The sequence below is a fragment of the Protobothrops mucrosquamatus genome, unplaced genomic scaffold, assembly GCF_001527695.2.
Source record: "Protobothrops mucrosquamatus isolate PMUCROS unplaced genomic scaffold, P.Mucros_1.0 scaffold6, whole genome shotgun sequence".
Taxonomy (NCBI): domain Eukaryota; kingdom Metazoa; phylum Chordata; class Lepidosauria; order Squamata; family Viperidae; genus Protobothrops; species Protobothrops mucrosquamatus.
Genome location: NW_015386393.1, coordinates 1,372,491 through 1,389,348, shown reverse-complemented (window position 1 = coordinate 1,389,348; position 16,858 = coordinate 1,372,491). Strand labels below are relative to the sequence as shown.

Genomic DNA, 16,858 nt, shown 5'->3' with positions numbered 1-16,858 from the left:
AGGCAGGACTGGCCTAGGGGTATTTTAAAGGGGTTTTAAATTAAATTTTTAGTAGAAGCGGCCAAATTTAAATAGTTATTTTTAATCTTTTTAAAGTTTGTATTGTATTATATCATTGTTTTAAACTGGCTGTAAGCCGCCCTGAGTCCTCCGGGAGAAGGGCGGGGTATAAATTTAATAAAATCTAAATCTAAATCTACATTGAGCAGCAACAAAGGGTTATAAGTCTTCATGTTTGCTTCAGATGTAGCATGCACTTGTTGGCACCATGAATAACTTATTTTTCCCCCAATTTTTCACAGAAAGGAAAGACAATATCGGTAAAGTGACTTGTAGCTGACTTCACTGAAGATTTGTCTTGTGGTGTCTGATTTAGCCTGGAGAGATCTGGCTTCATATTGATATTTGACCATGAATTTTCCTGTGTATTGGCCTTGTGCCCTGGAGCTGTGAGGAAAAAATACTGGATTTTCTTCATAGATAAAATTGACTTGGATCTATTGTTGGGGCAGATCATACAGGCAAATGGGCAATTTGCTTGTCCTGTTTTGTTTTTTCATCTTGTAGATTTCAGAAATGTAGATGTTAAAATAGAAGTTCACCATCTGTTTCCTTCACCCTTTTGTCTGGTAAAATTGGTCTGGGAGGAATTGCACCTATGAAAACGGCTTCTCTTTCTCTTCTTCGTTTAATAAGAAGTTGATTAAGACTCTTGTTGAAAATATCCTGTTAACGTAAGATTTAAATTAACTTTGGAACATCTTTCCCTTGGAAAATCTGGCTCTTTCCTGAGATGGTAGGGTTAGAACCTCAGTGGAGCACCATAGATTTGTTATATGGAGCCTTTTGAGGAACCTTTAGTTACAATACGATTTTAACTGTATTCTACATGACAAATGGGTACCCAGAAGCATTTATTACAAGATTCCTGTGCAACAACACAGGGGAGAGAAAAGAAAGAAGGCACAAGACCAACTATATGGTATACTCTGCCATACATCAAAAACATTTCACAAGCAGTAGAAAGCAGCTTCTGAGATCTGCAAGTGGGCATTGCACACTGCCCAGAGGCTACTCATATGAGGATAGATCATGCATTGCAAAGACCATTTGGAGGTGGGTGATACTTCCTATGTAACCTACCAGACCCCCCCACGTGTATTGTCCCTCTGTAGGACAGATGGGGAGGAAGTTAACCATTACATTGCAAGAACACAAGCAAACGGTCAGATGAGATCCAAACTCATTGGCAGCCTCACATTGCAATGAACAAGGACATACATTGAATTTTCTAGATGTTGTTTGAGCAGGTATAAAAATAGCCAAGGAAATGATTGAAGCCTGGGAAATGGATCCATTGTCAGTCAACAGGAATGCTGATTTACCACCAGCTTATAAAGTATTTGGGAAATGAGGACTTGGTAGCACAAGGAAAGAAAATCAAGTTAATAACCAGCCATCAACACTCCAACAGCTAAAAAGTCAAATACAACCAGGCACCACGTAAATGCTATGCATGGAATAGCCCAAAGCGCACATTCTAGCGAGAGGGAAGTTCCCTGAGGATGGGCTCCAGCAGAAGTCGGAAAGCTTGGAAGACTAACTTATGGTGACCAACCCAGCTTGGATCATGTATTCTGTATAGCTTTACACCACTTTTTATTAAATATTGCTTTTACATATTTCTCCGCTGCCCAGAGTTACGTTTAAAATGGGCAGCTCTGTAATTTTCTAAAATGAATAATAAACCTCTCTAATTATTCTACTTTCATACATTCTATTTTGGTGGGAAGGTGGCAATGACCTCTTTAGTTTTATTTGAAAGATGTTGATTATCTGGACTCATTTTAATCAGGCCATGATATAGTAAGGCTGCTTTGATAACTTTGATGGATGGCTTGCGTCAGAAATTGGATAAAGGGGGAAGGGAGAAATGCAGCTATTTGGGTTAGTTTGAACTACTTGATATGTTTTAATACCATTGTGGTATTCTAAACTGGTAGGATATGGCCATAAGGACACCATTACATAGTGGTCCCAATTCAGCTGTGTTCAAAACTATGGGACGTAGTTTTGTTACATTGTGGTATGTAGTTTGCCTGTAGGTGTCCTGTTAATTTCAGTGGAATAATTCTATAGCAGTTAACCACCATTTTATGGGATGATGCAACCTGACATTAAGGCTAACTAGAGATTTGAAGTTCATGAGTACATAGCGCACCCTTGGGGCATGCTAAGCAAGACATGTCTTGGGATTGCCCACCAAGTGTAGAGGACAATTAAGAAATACAATCCTGCCCATGGCTCAGTTCTAGCAAATTGCTGTCCCAAGAAGAAGTCTGGAGGTGAGCCTAAGCATTAACCAAAGGTCAACACTGAATTCAGTCATGTCAGTAGGATCTTTGAATCCTCTGGAAAGCAGGTACATATTGGTCCCTCACCATTCATGAGCACACACAAAATTCTAGGAGAATCTATCAGGCGTGCATTTTAAAAAAGTTTTATTGCAAAAAGTAAATCCCCTTTCCATTCCAAATTCTAACAAGGGATATAGAAAATACAATTAGGATCATTCCGTTAATCAAACACCTCTGTGATGGCATCAGCCTACAAAATGGAAGTACAATTGTACTTAGAAGTATAAGAAACTGGCAGGTCAGGTCCGTTCTTTCCATTACCAGTTTCTGAACATATTGGTACGATGCTCCCACCCCATCCCCATGCTAGGCAAAATATTCTCTATTTCTGCACCATATGCTCCACAAATTATATCAGTGCTCTTTAGGTGTAGTGAGGTGGCGAGGCAAATCATTTTAGCAACCATCCGCCGGCTTAGGTTTCTCAACCATGCAGCTGCCATCCAGACAGAAAGAAAGCTGCTTTTTCAGGTCTGCTCTCAGAAAGTGGGAAGGATAGCAAGGAGAAGTAGCAGCAAACTTGGGTTAAAATTCTCACACCTAACCTCCAATGTATGGCTTCATAAACCCAATCGCTCTTGCACAATCCCACCTCTAAGCAAGAAGACACATTGGTAAAATCAGAATCACTTATGAGCTGGATTAGGTAGCTCAAACAGATTTACAGATAAACACACTAAATATATCTCATAAAACTTGCATATAAATAAGAAAAAGCCCAATATTTGTTGTTATTAAAAATAAAGCTGCCCTTTAAATTGTACAAAAAACAATTAAAAGTCTGGGAAAAAAGTATCCTGCTTGCAGTGAGCTTCAATAGTGCAAAATGTGTCAGGAGCATTTCCAAACACAAACTGCTAGACTGCCTCCAAAGAACATGTACAGCAAGTTCTTCACTTCGTGGGTGATTTCGAAGCCAAACCCTTCCCCAATCACTACATGCCAGGAAGATCCAAATTTCTTGTCCATTGTCTCTTTGATCATCTTGGCAGCGCTCTGAAGGAAAAGTTTGACAGGGAACAGAAACCAAAAGAAAAATGTAACATTACTAACATGGAATATACTTTTCATCTCACAAAAAAATATTACTAGAACAAAAGATGCGGACTTTTCCAGCAGGTAGCAACATTTGGGCAATGTTAGGCTGCAAAGCTAAGCAGGCTAGGGCCTGTTTAATATCTCCAGCAAGTAGAGGACTGTAATTTAGATGAAGGAATCCCAAAAACATTCCAGAAAAAGGCAGTAAGCCATATCTGTACTGTTGCCATGAAAGCCACATGTCCGTATTCAGGAAGATAGCTTGAGCTGTAGGTAAATGTGTCAACATCTGATCATTCACAAAACAGTTGATAGGAGTAAATTAGCATACAGGTAGTCCTTGACTTACAACCATTCAAAGTTAAAATGGCACTGAAAAAATGCCACCACTACTGCAGCATCCCCATGGTCACATTATTAAAATTCAGATGCTTGTTAACTGCCATGTATTTATGATAATTGCGGCATCCTGGTGACGTGTGATCATCATTTAAGACCTTCCAAGTCTGCTTCTGATAAGCAAAGTCAGCGAGGGTGGGGGAAGCTGGATTTACTTAATGAACACAGGATTCACTTAACTGCAGGGATTTTCCTGTCCTAAATAAGAACTGAATCCAATTCCTCCAATAGAAACAACTATGTGCAAACAGAGGCCTAAGAGCACACAACACTGCTTGCTGAGCTACAAAAAAATTACCATAGTTAACATTAATCTTATCATGCAATGCTAGGTTTTAAGCATAAAGAGATCACGCGGGGGGGGGGGGGAAATGCTCTATTATCATTTATGTATAGAAAGGGATTTAGCATCAAAGGCAAGAGTAATGAAGGCATTTATACAAACTATGATTACTGGTTTTTAATATATATTTATGATACCAGAATCTATAAGAATATAGACTTATTGCTTCTTCTATTACCTTTCCTTTTAGAAAGAGGTGGTTAAAAATTAACTGAAGCATATCTGGTGTCTCACCAAATACAGAGGTTTTAGTGTCAGTACCTCATTGTTGGTGGCATATTTCTCACATGCAGTGACACATAATTCCATGGCCTCGACTCGCATTTCTTCCGGCATGTCTGAGTGCTGGGAAAAAATTACAAGCATAGAGGATCTCTGTCAGTTTTAAGCCAGGATTGGTTACTGCATAATATTAAATCATAATCAGATGCTAAGACATGAAGAATGGAAGGATTCAAATCTCCTCCATAAATTTGTTTTTATTCATTACAATTAACCACTAAGAATACTACAAACTTTCTCCCCAATAATCCTTTTCTACGCAATATACTCTAGTTTCAATTACAATCCTCCTTTCTAACACAAATGTCACACAAAGGGGAAAAGCTTCACACATCACTTTGTCATGGTTAATGAAGAAACTACCACAGCCTCTCTCCTGCAGCCATTTGTGCTAAGCCAGGGCCTGCAGGAGTCAACATTCATTTTTGTCTTTTTTAATGCAAAAAGTCTGTAAGGGGTTTCTAATCACCAATAAATGTAGATATCGTCTTCTCTCTAATCAAACAAATCAATTTAACCATTTTACCAAGTTGATCATCTTCACCAACCATTCCTCCATTATAGTTACTACCAACGTCTTTCCACCTCTGTGCATATAAAATCTTAAGCCTGATTTTTGACCTTACCTAAGGCCTTGGAATGAACCTCTTAGGCTAGCTTTAGAGTGATCCACATTTCATCATTCACACTTGGGAGGGAGAGCAGAGTCTCCTTGATTAGAAAACTTCACAAGCATTATGTAACACAAACAAAGAAGTATCAGCTTGCTTGGGCCCATAGCAAAGATTTCTTCAACATAGATAGCAATAGCAATAGCACTTAGACTTAAACTGCTTCATAGTGCTTCACAGCTCTCTCTAAGCAGTTTGTAAAACTGTCAGCCTATTGCCCCCCAACAATCTGCGTCCTCATTTTACTGACCTCAGAAGGATGGAAGGCTGAGTCAACCTTGAGCCAGTGGGAATCAAACTGCCAAACTGCTGACAGTCAGCAGAATTAGCCTACAGTATTGTACTTTAACCACAGCTCATACGCTATAAAAAAACATGGTATGATACATTATAAAAACATGGTATGATGCCATACAAAACAGCCTTGAAAGAAGATGCCTACTAAGCTCTGAGGGACAGGAATGCACATTTTGATCAAGGGTGCTCTGTATACCTTGGGTAATCGGATTTTCGCAGATAAACTAATAACTCTTCAGTCACTATGGCAACTAGTTCTCTCCATCCTTCCCCTCACTCTTCTGTTTAGATTTTGTGACAAATTTAAGATATAAAAATGGCATTACATTTCAATATCTTCTGATTTGAAATATGTCATCTCTCTTCACTTGCATTCTTACCCTAATCAGTGGGAAGCTGTGAAGTCTCTTATAATCTGCTTCTTCTTTTTTCCCCTCCCCGGTATCTGCCATTATCTGTCCACTGTGACTTCAAGTGGGGGCAGAATATTTTGAAGGAAACCAGTCACGTGTAGGCTAGCAATGTGAATTCAGGTCAGTTTTGGAAAAAATACCTTATGCTATATAGAAAAAAAAGGAAAAAATAATATAGCATAATAGTTAGGATATAATACAGTCAAATCCTTTTAAGAGAATAAAAATAAACAGTCATTTATATGACAATGACATTTGTCTACAGTTTTTTTTATTCTTGCTAATATTGTTAAAATAGACAGGCTTCAAATAGTAACAATAATAAAAAAATTGAATTATGGCGACTGTAATGATCCCTGTTTATTTGACTAAATTATTACAATTTGTTTAAATTCCATATTGGGAGCCAGAGTTTCAGAAGTAGCAAGTCTTGTACAGATTTTTTTTACTCTTTCAGATAAGGAACTAGCTCTCTTTTTTTTCTCTCCAGTGGAATTAACAGCTAATCAATTAGCTAATCTTGTGTATTCACATGTATTTTAAAGACTGTGTATTATAAGGGGGAAAAAATCTCTTTCTGGAGACTATGAATCAGCTATCTTTAGAGTAAGAGGCACTGGTCTAGAGGGGACATAAATATATTTCAGGTAAGCCAGTTTCAAATAATGAATTTCCAAATCACCAAGACATTATTCTGTAGCTCCATAAAAAAAAGGAAGATGTAGATAAATAAGAATTAATCAACCGTATGGGCACAATACAGGATGATATTAGAAGGATGTCAATGTGCTGCATTCCTTCTAAAAATACCACAGTATCATTCAGTATGCTGTTTACAGGCAACATAGATACTCAGTACATTTGGCATACCATACATTTGAAAAAAATCTGATCTTTCATTGCAAATTGTAAGAAGCAACTACTAAACAATGAGCAGTAAAATGAAAATACAAAAATGCTTACAATGATTCTGCCTTCTTGGAAGATAAAATTTAAGAGACCTCAAAGATCAGAAGAAAATATCATTTTGTCATCCAAATGCTGGAATCTTAGGCAAATAATCTTCATTACTAACAAAAATTATGCTAATGTTAAGATTTTTTTTGTGTCTTATAGGAAAAGTGATTTTGGAGGCATTAGGGGCTTAGCTTGCTTATCTGTTACACTTTTTGAGGACATTTAAATAATGATCTTTTAAATATTGTAACTGTAAAACTTTGTTGCCATATCTTTGTATAAAAGATACTGCCTTGTATCATTGTATCATTCCTTTCTTACTATGTTGTTGTTTTTGAATTATTCTGTAAACCAACCATTTCAATAATCTTGACACCTTAAAACTGCGTTGCTTCCAAGTAAATTATCCCACTGTGGTTTCACATAAAACTTGGTTTCACCAGGTACTAATTGTAGCAAAAACTATGTTTTAATAACTTCCAACCATTCAGCTATTTTGAAACCCATAGCCAAAGGTTAGTTTCGGCTCATTTGTGTATTTAGATATTGCACAAATACATCTCACAGTAATTTTTGATCTGACTATCACTTGGAATCAGAATCAATCAATCGTCTTCTTGCGGCACAATCAAAAGATCCATTTGGGTCACTGATTTGGGATCACTTTCATTTAGAATGATTTGTCAAGTATTAAGAAAAAAAATATATAAGATTCTGTTGTCCACTTCATTGCTAAGGAGAATAGTTCCTTATCACATCAAGTAGCAAAGCCTGCTATTTTATTTATTTAAAAAGTACATTTCCAGACCCGGAAAGCTTTCCATCTATGCAAGGGCTAGCTCAGGGGTAGGCAACCTCGGCTCTTTTATGACTCATGGACTTCAAGTCCCAGAATTCCCGAGTCAGCATAGCTGACTCGGGAATTCTGGGACTTGAAGTCCATGAGTCATAAAAGAGCCGAGGTTGCCTACCCCTGGGCTAGCTCCAGCTACTCATTTCGTGGGCAAACACACTCTGCACATGCTCGAAGGTTATCGCCCTGCTTCCCCCGCGATTCAAGGCCGGCGGGAGAGTAAATCCTCTCTCTGGAGTACCAGCCCGCTTCAGATTCACACCTAGCCGAAGGGATGTCTATACCTTAAGTGAAAATCCGAATTTCCTCCCACGCGCCTCCGAAAGGAGCGGCGAGGAAGAACCGCCGCCGGCTGAAATAAGGATTCGGCTGCCTTCCTTTAGCCCAGGCGAGCCGCTTCATCTTCCTGAGCCCCGCTCAGATGCTCGCCTCGCCCGGATCATACACGGGCTGGAATGTGGGACGGTCCCACCCAGCCGCTCAGGAGAAAGGAGTGCTCTAAGACCCGGCTAAAGGCAGGGGCGGACGGCGCTATCTGGGGGACCAGACCCGGCAGAGGAAAGGCGTGGGGCCGGTGAGCGCCACCCGGTCCAAGGAGGAAGCCAGAAGCAGCTCCGTCCACGCCGGGAGCCCCGAACGAACACTCGGTGGTACATCTCACCTGCGTCACCTCGACCCCGAGCCCCCAAAGCCAGCCTCCTTGCCGTTGTTAAGGAAAGAAACGTGCTTGTCTTAGCAACCGACGCCGGAAGTCCCGCCCTCTAGTTTGCCATTGGGCAGCTGTAAAAGGTGGAGAGCACGGATAGGGTCCAAGGTTTGCCTATTATGCGAAGGGGTCCTAAGTCACCTCCACAATTTAGTTGGGACACGGAGTGATAGGTGTTCATAATCTGCCTGATGAGATTAGTAGAATAAGTTTGAGAGGTAGAGAAGTTTCTCTTCGATTCCTAATTTATCCTGTGGGAAACTATAGGAGAGTTTCGTGGGAAGGTATAATTATTGCATTGCATAGATAGCAAACTGGAAGGAGGTATATGCTTTTCTTCTCCCAAAGTGAGTTAATTGAGTGCTCTCCTTCTAGACCTAACCCAAACTACAGATTATTTTGTTCTGTGTTATTCTTGGTACAGTATTGGAAAGAAAACAAAAATCTCATTAGGGCAGTAACAGAAAGCTAGTTAGCAATATCAGTGAGGTCTGGATCTTTTTAAATTAAATAGATTGACTGAAATTTAAAAAAATCACCTTCAAGCAAAATAAAAGAAAGTTAAAATTAAAAAGGAATAGAAAGATGGGTTAATATATCATGATCATATAGATGGAAAATGTAAATATACCGGCTTGCCATTTGTAAGATTCAGGAAAATGTGGCCAAATATTCTTGCATATATTTTCTTTGCTTTTATATTAGTGTAAAAGTTCAAACAAAGGGGGGAAAGGAATATTGTTATGTATTCTGATAAGTAGAGCAACAATTTTTAAATATTCTTGAAACAGCTTTTGGCTAGCTGTATACACATGGCCTCATGTGTAGTTCAGTGGAAGGATTTGAATAGTAGAATATGCATGCTCTGTTAAATACTCCCCCAATACTTTTAAATTTGCACTTTTTGGACAATATAGTAGTTAAAATGATTTATACAAATCTTTGGAAAAGTATATGAATTTTGAAAGCTGGAAAACTTACAGGAAATTAAGACAGAAGGAGCTGGTGATACTGGAAATTATATTATAGCACATTGACATAAATATATGGTAGCCAGCAGTAATTGTCTACAGAAATAATTCTATTATTGTATAAAAGTGAAGAAGACTGAAACCTGAGAAGCTGTTATTTTAAATGATGCTTTATTTCAATGGAGATCCTATTCATAAAATAGGAACATGAATTGAGATCAGAGAGCCAGAATTGGTGGTAGATACAAAAAGGGTGGCATGCTAGGCATGTCGGTGGAAAGCGGGCAAGTCAGGCTAGAGACCCAAGCACCACGTGATGGGGTGAGCTCCCATCCTTGCCCTAGCTCCTGCCAGCCTAGCAGTTTGAAAGTATGCAAATGCAAGTAGATAAATAGGGACTACTTTGGTGGGAAAGTAACAGTGCTCTGTGTTGTCATGCTGGCCACATGACTGCAGAAATGTCTTTGGACAGCAGTGGCTCAATTGCCTTGAAACAGAGATGAGTACCACCCACGACTAATGGAATACAATCCGCAGGGACCCCTTTACCTTTTTATAATTTTCTCTAACAAAAAATATACTTTGTAGGTGTAGCTGCTGCTACTCCTATGCAAATACGATGCATTTGGTTGCATTTTCTCAGATAGTTGCAGAAAAATAGGACACAACTGAATTTTACTGGTGTCACATATGAGCCTCCACTTGATCAAGAATTGGAACATACCATGTGGATTTCTACATGATCGTTTTGAAAGGAACAGTTGTTCACCTGGATAAATTTATATACTTAGTGGGCTTCTAATGACAAAAGTCAGGATGCTTTTGATTTCTCTGTATTTTTGTTATGTAAAGCAATAGATTAATGGGAGTTTTGTTCCAATACACCCAACAATTCTAGTTCATGAATTACCAAATCTGTGGTGCCATTGGAAGATAGTATAAGTTGTTGTTCTCTTATAACCATTCGTTTAGTGGCCATTCAGAGTTAACAATGGCACCAAAAAAGTGACTTATGACAATTTTTTCACACTTATAACTATTGCAGTATCCTCGTGGTCATGTGATCAAAATTTGGATGCTCGGCAACTGGTTCATATTTCTGATGTTGCAGAGTCCCAGGTTTAAGTGATCACCTTTTGCAACCTTCTGACAAGCAAAGTCAATGGGGAAGTCAGATTCACTTAACAATTGTGCTAATAACTTAACAACTGCAGTGATTCACTTAACAACTATGGCAAGAAAGGTCATAAAATGGGGGTAAAACTCACTTAATTCTTGCTTAGCAACAGTAATTTTGGGCTTAATTGTAGTCATATGTTGAAGACTACCTGTATTGTGGAACCATTTTGGAAGATAGAATATAGCTGATGAAGTCTTGTGATGACTATTTCAACAGGTGTGAAGCATATTATCATATCATCTTCACCAGTTGCTGAAGTTGTTGAACAAATTTTGGAATACTTGAAGGCATGTTGATTGATTTGATATGAGGGTAACTGAGGACAGTGTTCCTACTGTCATCTGTGCCTTAGACATCTCTCGGACCCAGCCATTGCCTCAATCTTCTGAATCTAGCTAACAAGTTCTATTGCTTTCCCATCAAAGCTAAGATTCCCTCAAACTGAGTCTGACACATCCATTTTTTTCTTGGCAACCATATAAAATGACTTGTCATTTGCTTCTTCCAAGTTTTTTTACTTTTTCATTTTCTGAATTAGTGTTTGGTTCAGGGATTCCCTGATGATTACTCTCTTAAGCTCTAAGTAGGGTCAATCTTGCTTAGTTTGAGACCCCAAAATCAACTAAAACCAATTAGGTGCTGCCACATGTGTTCTGTGTAAGAGATAAAGGAAAGCAAAGCCAAGTGTGTGGATCGTTATGAATGTATGTGTGTCTAAATGGAATATGATAGTTTTTTATTTAAAATGTTGATCCATGGAACAAAACAAAATTTGTATTGAAAACCATCATTAAGAAAGATAATAAAATGGATTCTGGCACTCAAAATCTTAATGCCAAACTCCAAAGGAAGATTATACATTATTGAGCAATAACTTGTAATTAAGGATTAATAAATATTTCTCTTCCTTTAAATATTCTTATTAACTATTGAGGTAATAAAAGTTTACATGTAACTAGGTTTAACTGATGGGAAGCAATTCCTTTCTTTTCTTTAGTTCTTTAGAGAAGCAGTCCTTTTTGTAAGAACATAACACCATAAGTAATACTCTACTGGATCTGATTCTCGCCCTTTAGTTCTCATGGCGACCAACTAATTGCACAATGAAGCCCACTCATCTCCTAGCAGGCTTTTAGAATCAGTCACACTTCCATCAGTGCTAATTGCCATTGATCACCAAAATTTCCATAAACTAGTCCATAATCCTTTTTTGAAGCAGCCCTTCCTTTTTCTTAGAAGAGTAATTCATAAAAAAGGGTAATACTATAATGGGGAGTGACTGTCTCTGAAGGTTATCTACCGGGATATTATGGGCTTCCATGTACAATTGATTGTGAGTTCAGACTACTGGACTAGATAGACCAGGGTTCTGCTCCATAAGCAGCGCACAGCTTATGTTCTTAAGTTTCTTAGATACCAAGTGGGTGGGTATATAAATTCAAATAATAAATAAATAAAGCATGTGCAGAGAGAATAAGGTTTTTTTCTGCCTCTTCTTTTTGTAAGAACATAAGAACTTAAGTAACACTCTATTGGATCCAATTCTGGTCCTCTCTTTTACTCATGGATCTCTTGCAATCATCACTCCCTCAAAACCTGCTTTTCATTTTTATAAAATTTATTTAAACCTTTATATTTTACCTTTTCGATGCACATTAAAAGGCAACTAAAAATCACAAAAATACAGTAACCTTCAAAGAAATTACTTTTAAGCATTACGTGTCAGGTGCTGGATCAGGAACTTCAAGGTCTGCGTAAGGACCCACTTCAGCTAACCCTCCAAGAAAGCAGAACTCTTGAAACAGGCATTGTCTCAAAAGGATACTTTTATTACGGGTCAGTGATAGTAGGGAAGTCAAGGCAAGATCTGGGGAAAAACCTGTGCAAACGCTATAGTTAAGCTAGCAATATTCCTCCTCCCACCAAAGTCATAATGTCAATTTCAAATCCAGCCAATCCACAGGTGGCACGAAGCCTGGCTGGCTAGTATAGTTGGCCCGCATCTCAAGGTCTTCTCCAGCTTTCGTTTCTCTGTAACCGGCTCCTTGATAAGGGAGACACATTCCTTTCTCAAGATGATAGAGGCAGGAGAGGGGAAGTAGAAGGTGAAAGTTATCCCGAGCGAAAGCATGCTCCCCCCCCCCAGCAGAATGGCAGGCCCAGAAGTAGAATAACTATGCAGGAGAAACAGTGAGGATTTGGGGACCTGACAGTCTGACATGAAAAGAGTTGCAGTATTTGGAGCCGTATGGTTGGTTGAGTGATTCTGTTTAACGAGGGGTAACACTGAGATGGTAAGATTTGGGGGCAACTGTCAGAAATCCAGCTGTTGGTGATGTATCAAGGTCATCAGGACCCCCCAATGGCTTCAGAGTAAAATGCTGCAAAATAGTTGTCAGGACAACAAATATTATGATGTCTGCCAATTTCTTGCCTAGACAAACCCGTTTGCCTGCAAGCAAGAATAAAGAAACAATAATTTATTTGTGACAGCTTGCTTAAAAGAGTAAAATGTCCAACAATGGGGTATCAAATGGAACAAACTTAATATGGGGGAAGCCCCAAACATTTACTAGCTATTTTTGACATTTAAGATAATTCTTTCTGCATTCATTTGGAAATATGTTTGGCTGCTTTTATATTTCTGCTTTCCAAAAATGTGACTAAAATATACATTTGATCTTGAAAACTATAAACATTAACATGATCTCCTCCCTTGATTTCAGCTATAATATTAGGATATTTTTACCTATGGAAAAAGGAATGAAGAATTCACTCTTTCTCAGAGCTCCTTTTTTGTCCAAGAAGTGCCCAACATCAAATTGTTGTGGGTTAGGGAATTCTCTACTGTCATATAAAGAGGACTTCAGAGCCGGAAATATAGTAGTTCCCTAGTTAGACAATGACAAGTTCAATGTTGAAGAGATTCTTTTTCAAGAAAGAGAGAGAAAAACATTGTGGCACAAATGCATATACAACAAGATGAGTCCATCTTTGTGCTAGAATAGTTGATTTGGGGATTGATAACACTCTAAAACCAATAATATACGTCACTGATTCTTTGATATGCATTCTAGAATGATTATGACTATAACCATCAGAATTCTTAACCAGCAGAACCAACAGAGAATTGTGGGAGTTTCAGCTTAACCAGCACAGTGTATACCAAGTTGGAATATTATTATTCTGAGATAATTAAAATTGGCCTAGGTAGAATTGCTCTGATACCTAAGAATGAGTAGGATAATTCCAAGTATGTAATATGAAAGGCTTGAGATTCATGTTTCGGGTATCCCATAGGAACAAATCTCTTGCTAGTAGCTACTACCAGCTTTTGTGAAATTACAGCCCTCAAAAGCTTATTCTGAATCCTTTAGCAAGGACTATGTGGATATAAACATAGGGGATCCACAGCCATTCCTAGTGATGGATTGAGACTGAATGCAGCCGAAGTGATATATTACACTGATGTGAATAGTTCATGTACCAATATTGTTAAATATTTTTATTACAAGTGCATGGAATGCTTACTGAAAATAAGCCTTCCTTCATCTAAAACCACACATATTTGCTGGGACTGCAACTCCCAGAATTCCTTTGGGCGTGCATCTGCCTTTCTGTGAAACAATGCCAGATGGCAGAATGATACAATTTGTTTTGTGCTATGAGTGTTACCTGACTTTTAAATAACGTGCCTACGGCAATTTATTTTTTTTTAAAGGTGAAACCAAGGCAAAAGCTAAATTTGATATACCGGTAAATATTTACCGTAATTACAATTTAAGTTCAAATGGGTGTATTTCTCACACATTTGTCTTTTATGCCAAAGTAACAATTGTAATGTGTCTGTTAATTAAGAAGGAATGAGAACATGGCAGATTTGTATTAGTTGCAGATTATATATAGCAGCTAGACTCACCTTGGGAATGAAATACTGCCTGAAGGAAGTATCCTTGATCACAGCACGTGGCACATTCAGTGGGACAAGAGCTAGGCACCGATGAATTTCGTGGATTACAGCATCAGTGTAGGGCATCTTATCAAGATCCGCCATGCAGGGTGTTTGGGATCGGCCAATCACAGAATCAATTTCTTGAAGAATTTTTTCTGGATAGAAAAATGTGAGTTGTAACACAAACTTCCCTGAAAAGATGGCTCCATAGCTGAGCAAAGACATCTGCATAGTTTTTCATATTAAGAGCACCTGAGAATATTCTGATATAGTGCAATCTAACAGGTAAAATGCCATGGTATTTCTTGGCTTTCAAACAATTTTTATCAGTTTACTGTATGTATTGAGACCTGTTTATCAGACTATTTCTGAATATTGATCTCCATGTCCCTTTTTGTCAATGTATCCAATTAAAAGTGTCAATGTATACCAGAAATACACATTCATAGGAATTTTATTTGATAACTGTTATACAAAATGTAAGTATAATGTTTTCTACCACTAACCATTGATTACAAAGCTTAAGCAAATTGTGACAAAATTTTACCTGTATTTGCTGCAGAATTCTTCAAAATTGAATGCTGACTGAATGAACAACAATAGTGTAATTCTGTTTCAGACCCTCAGGTTTTTACTCTGTTTTTCTTCTTCTTCCTTTTCTTTCTACCATTGGTTTCTTTTTAATTTTGCATTTTTTTTAATATTTGTATATTTGTTTTAAAAAATAAAAGAATGAAATTCCTTAGTTTGACCATAGAAAAGTAGGCTTTCTGTGTTTACATTTGTTTTCACCATGGATGGTGAAAACTTCTCTGTAAAGCTTAAATAGCAAATCCAGTATTATTATCTTACCGTGTACTTTTGGGTACTTCATGAGAACCAGAAGTCCATATTTTAGGACAAGGCTGGTTGATTGTGCTCCTGCAGTGAAAAGGTCTAAGGTGCTCCTCACCAAATTGGGAAGATCAAAGGCAGAATGACTGTTCTGTCTCTCCTGTACAAAGTGTTGTGAAAGAGAACAAATATTTAGAAAGGCATTGTTGACTTGAACAAAATAACTTTTACTTTATGAGGTTTCCGTCACACAAAGGCTGAATTTGCGCATCTGCATGTATGATTTTTTAATTGTTTTTGCTTAGAATATTGTATGAACCCATTGAGATTTGTAAGTCACAATTTAAGGCTTAATGAGTTCTGTGAATTAGTTGTGGTTTATTCAGTAAGCTGTGCTTAAGCAAAATTGGCTTAATGTAATGTGAATCCCATCTCTTATGTTCCTGTGTGCACATCTTATATCTCTGTCTCCAAGGGCATTGTTATACTTCACAGGATCGGAATGTTTTAATCAATAGCTGGATATATGGTATTCCAGCCATGAACAAACTCAGAATAAATTACAATACAGTGACTTAATGAGGAAAAGGATCAAAGAAATACATGCATAATAGTTGTAAGGGTTCCTGTGCAGTAGCAGTCCTCAGAAATCCAAGAACAGTCTAGCTTCTAGAAACCAGTTTTGGAGCCTAAGGATATAGTCTCCTCCACCTGCCTTTGTTAGACCATACCTATAAACTATTAGAGATAAAGGTGAAAGAAGACCAAAGGTAAATCACCACCATCATTCCCTTGTCTGCCTGACAGTTTTAAAAAGTTGTAAACAAATCTTTTAAACATTTGTGCTGACCTCAAGCATTCCTCAACTGATCAGGAAAGATATTTAACCCAATTTCCACCTGAATGCTATTATTCTACTGGCAATTAAATTCCACCCCAAAGCTTTCCTTCCAGTCTTCCACTTACTCCCCATGTAAAAAAAGAATAATAGGAAGGGCATTTAAATTCTTTTTTTTTTTTTACTCTTTTCCTCCGAACTGATTAGGAAAGGGCTGAGCAATGAGAAAAGAGAACAGCATTGGTGGAACTTGAGACCATGGGCAATGGGTTTGAGGGGAACAAAAGGGGCAAGTGACATCATGCGCATCTAATTGTTGTGCAATTGGTGTGACAAATGTAAAGAATTACACAAGCGGTGTCATTTATATAATATGTAATAATGCAAATTGAACAAACTATTGGTTCTAATGGTTGCCTATGGCTTTAGTTAAGAAAGTATTGTTTACGAAGTCACAGCCTAGTGAAGTCCTTCCCTGCAGCTACCATCTTCACTGAGTCAATCTAACATGATGAAATAGGGCCAGGTATCCTGGCACATGGGCTTCACCAAGGAGTAGGGAAGACTGTAGGGACAGAAGACAAGCGTTCTCACCAACGAGAATCTGCCCACTCTATAGAGCCAATGTAATCCCTGCAAATCCTTCTTGTAACAATATTCAAAACCTTAAATAACATACAATAACATTTCCATTTATGCATTTTTAT

The 16,858-nt window shown here is 38.0% G+C and overlaps 2 protein-coding genes and 1 long non-coding RNA gene across 4 annotated transcripts in view; 1 reads left to right on the top strand and 2 right to left on the bottom strand.

The window, feature by feature from the left end:
- Window positions 1–1,754, top strand: part of LOC107282265 — a 5,820-nt gene extending 4,066 nt beyond the window's left edge. The window contains exon 3 of the long non-coding RNA XR_001548773.1: window positions 303–1,754. This is a non-coding gene — a long non-coding RNA (uncharacterized LOC107282265). The remainder of the gene's footprint in view (window positions 1–302) is intronic.
- Window positions 1,755–2,496: 742 nt separating this feature from the next.
- DNAL4 (dynein axonemal light chain 4) lies at window positions 2,497–8,407 on the bottom strand. Of its 2 annotated transcripts, none has more exons than XM_015810039.1 (4): window positions 8,332–8,407; window positions 5,828–6,006; window positions 4,459–4,542; window positions 2,497–3,413 (listed from the first exon to the last, which is right to left on the bottom strand). In XM_015810039.1, exons 2-4 carry the CDS (start codon window positions 5,897–5,899, stop codon window positions 3,249–3,251), a joined length of 321 nt encoding a protein of 106 aa, XP_015665525.1. In that variant the 5' UTR covers window positions 5,900–6,006; window positions 8,332–8,407; the 3' UTR covers window positions 2,497–3,248. The 2 variants fall into 2 exon arrangements, with proteins under 2 accessions (XP_015665525.1, XP_015665524.1); XM_015810038.1 differs by having other exon boundaries at window positions 7,955–8,336.
- Window positions 8,408–12,387: 3,980 nt separating this feature from the next.
- Window positions 12,388–16,858, bottom strand: part of LOC107282161 (cytochrome P450 2H2) — a 20,521-nt gene continuing 16,050 nt past the window's right edge. The window contains exons 7-10 of the mRNA XM_015809914.1: window positions 15,332–15,473; window positions 14,447–14,634; window positions 13,277–13,418; window positions 12,388–12,979 (exon numbers count right to left, since the gene is read on the bottom strand). Of these exons, the coding sequence (XP_015665400.1) occupies window positions 12,798–12,979; window positions 13,277–13,418; window positions 14,447–14,634; window positions 15,332–15,473 (654 nt within the window). The 3' untranslated portion in view covers window positions 12,388–12,797. The remainder of the gene's footprint in view (window positions 12,980–13,276; window positions 13,419–14,446; window positions 14,635–15,331; window positions 15,474–16,858) is intronic.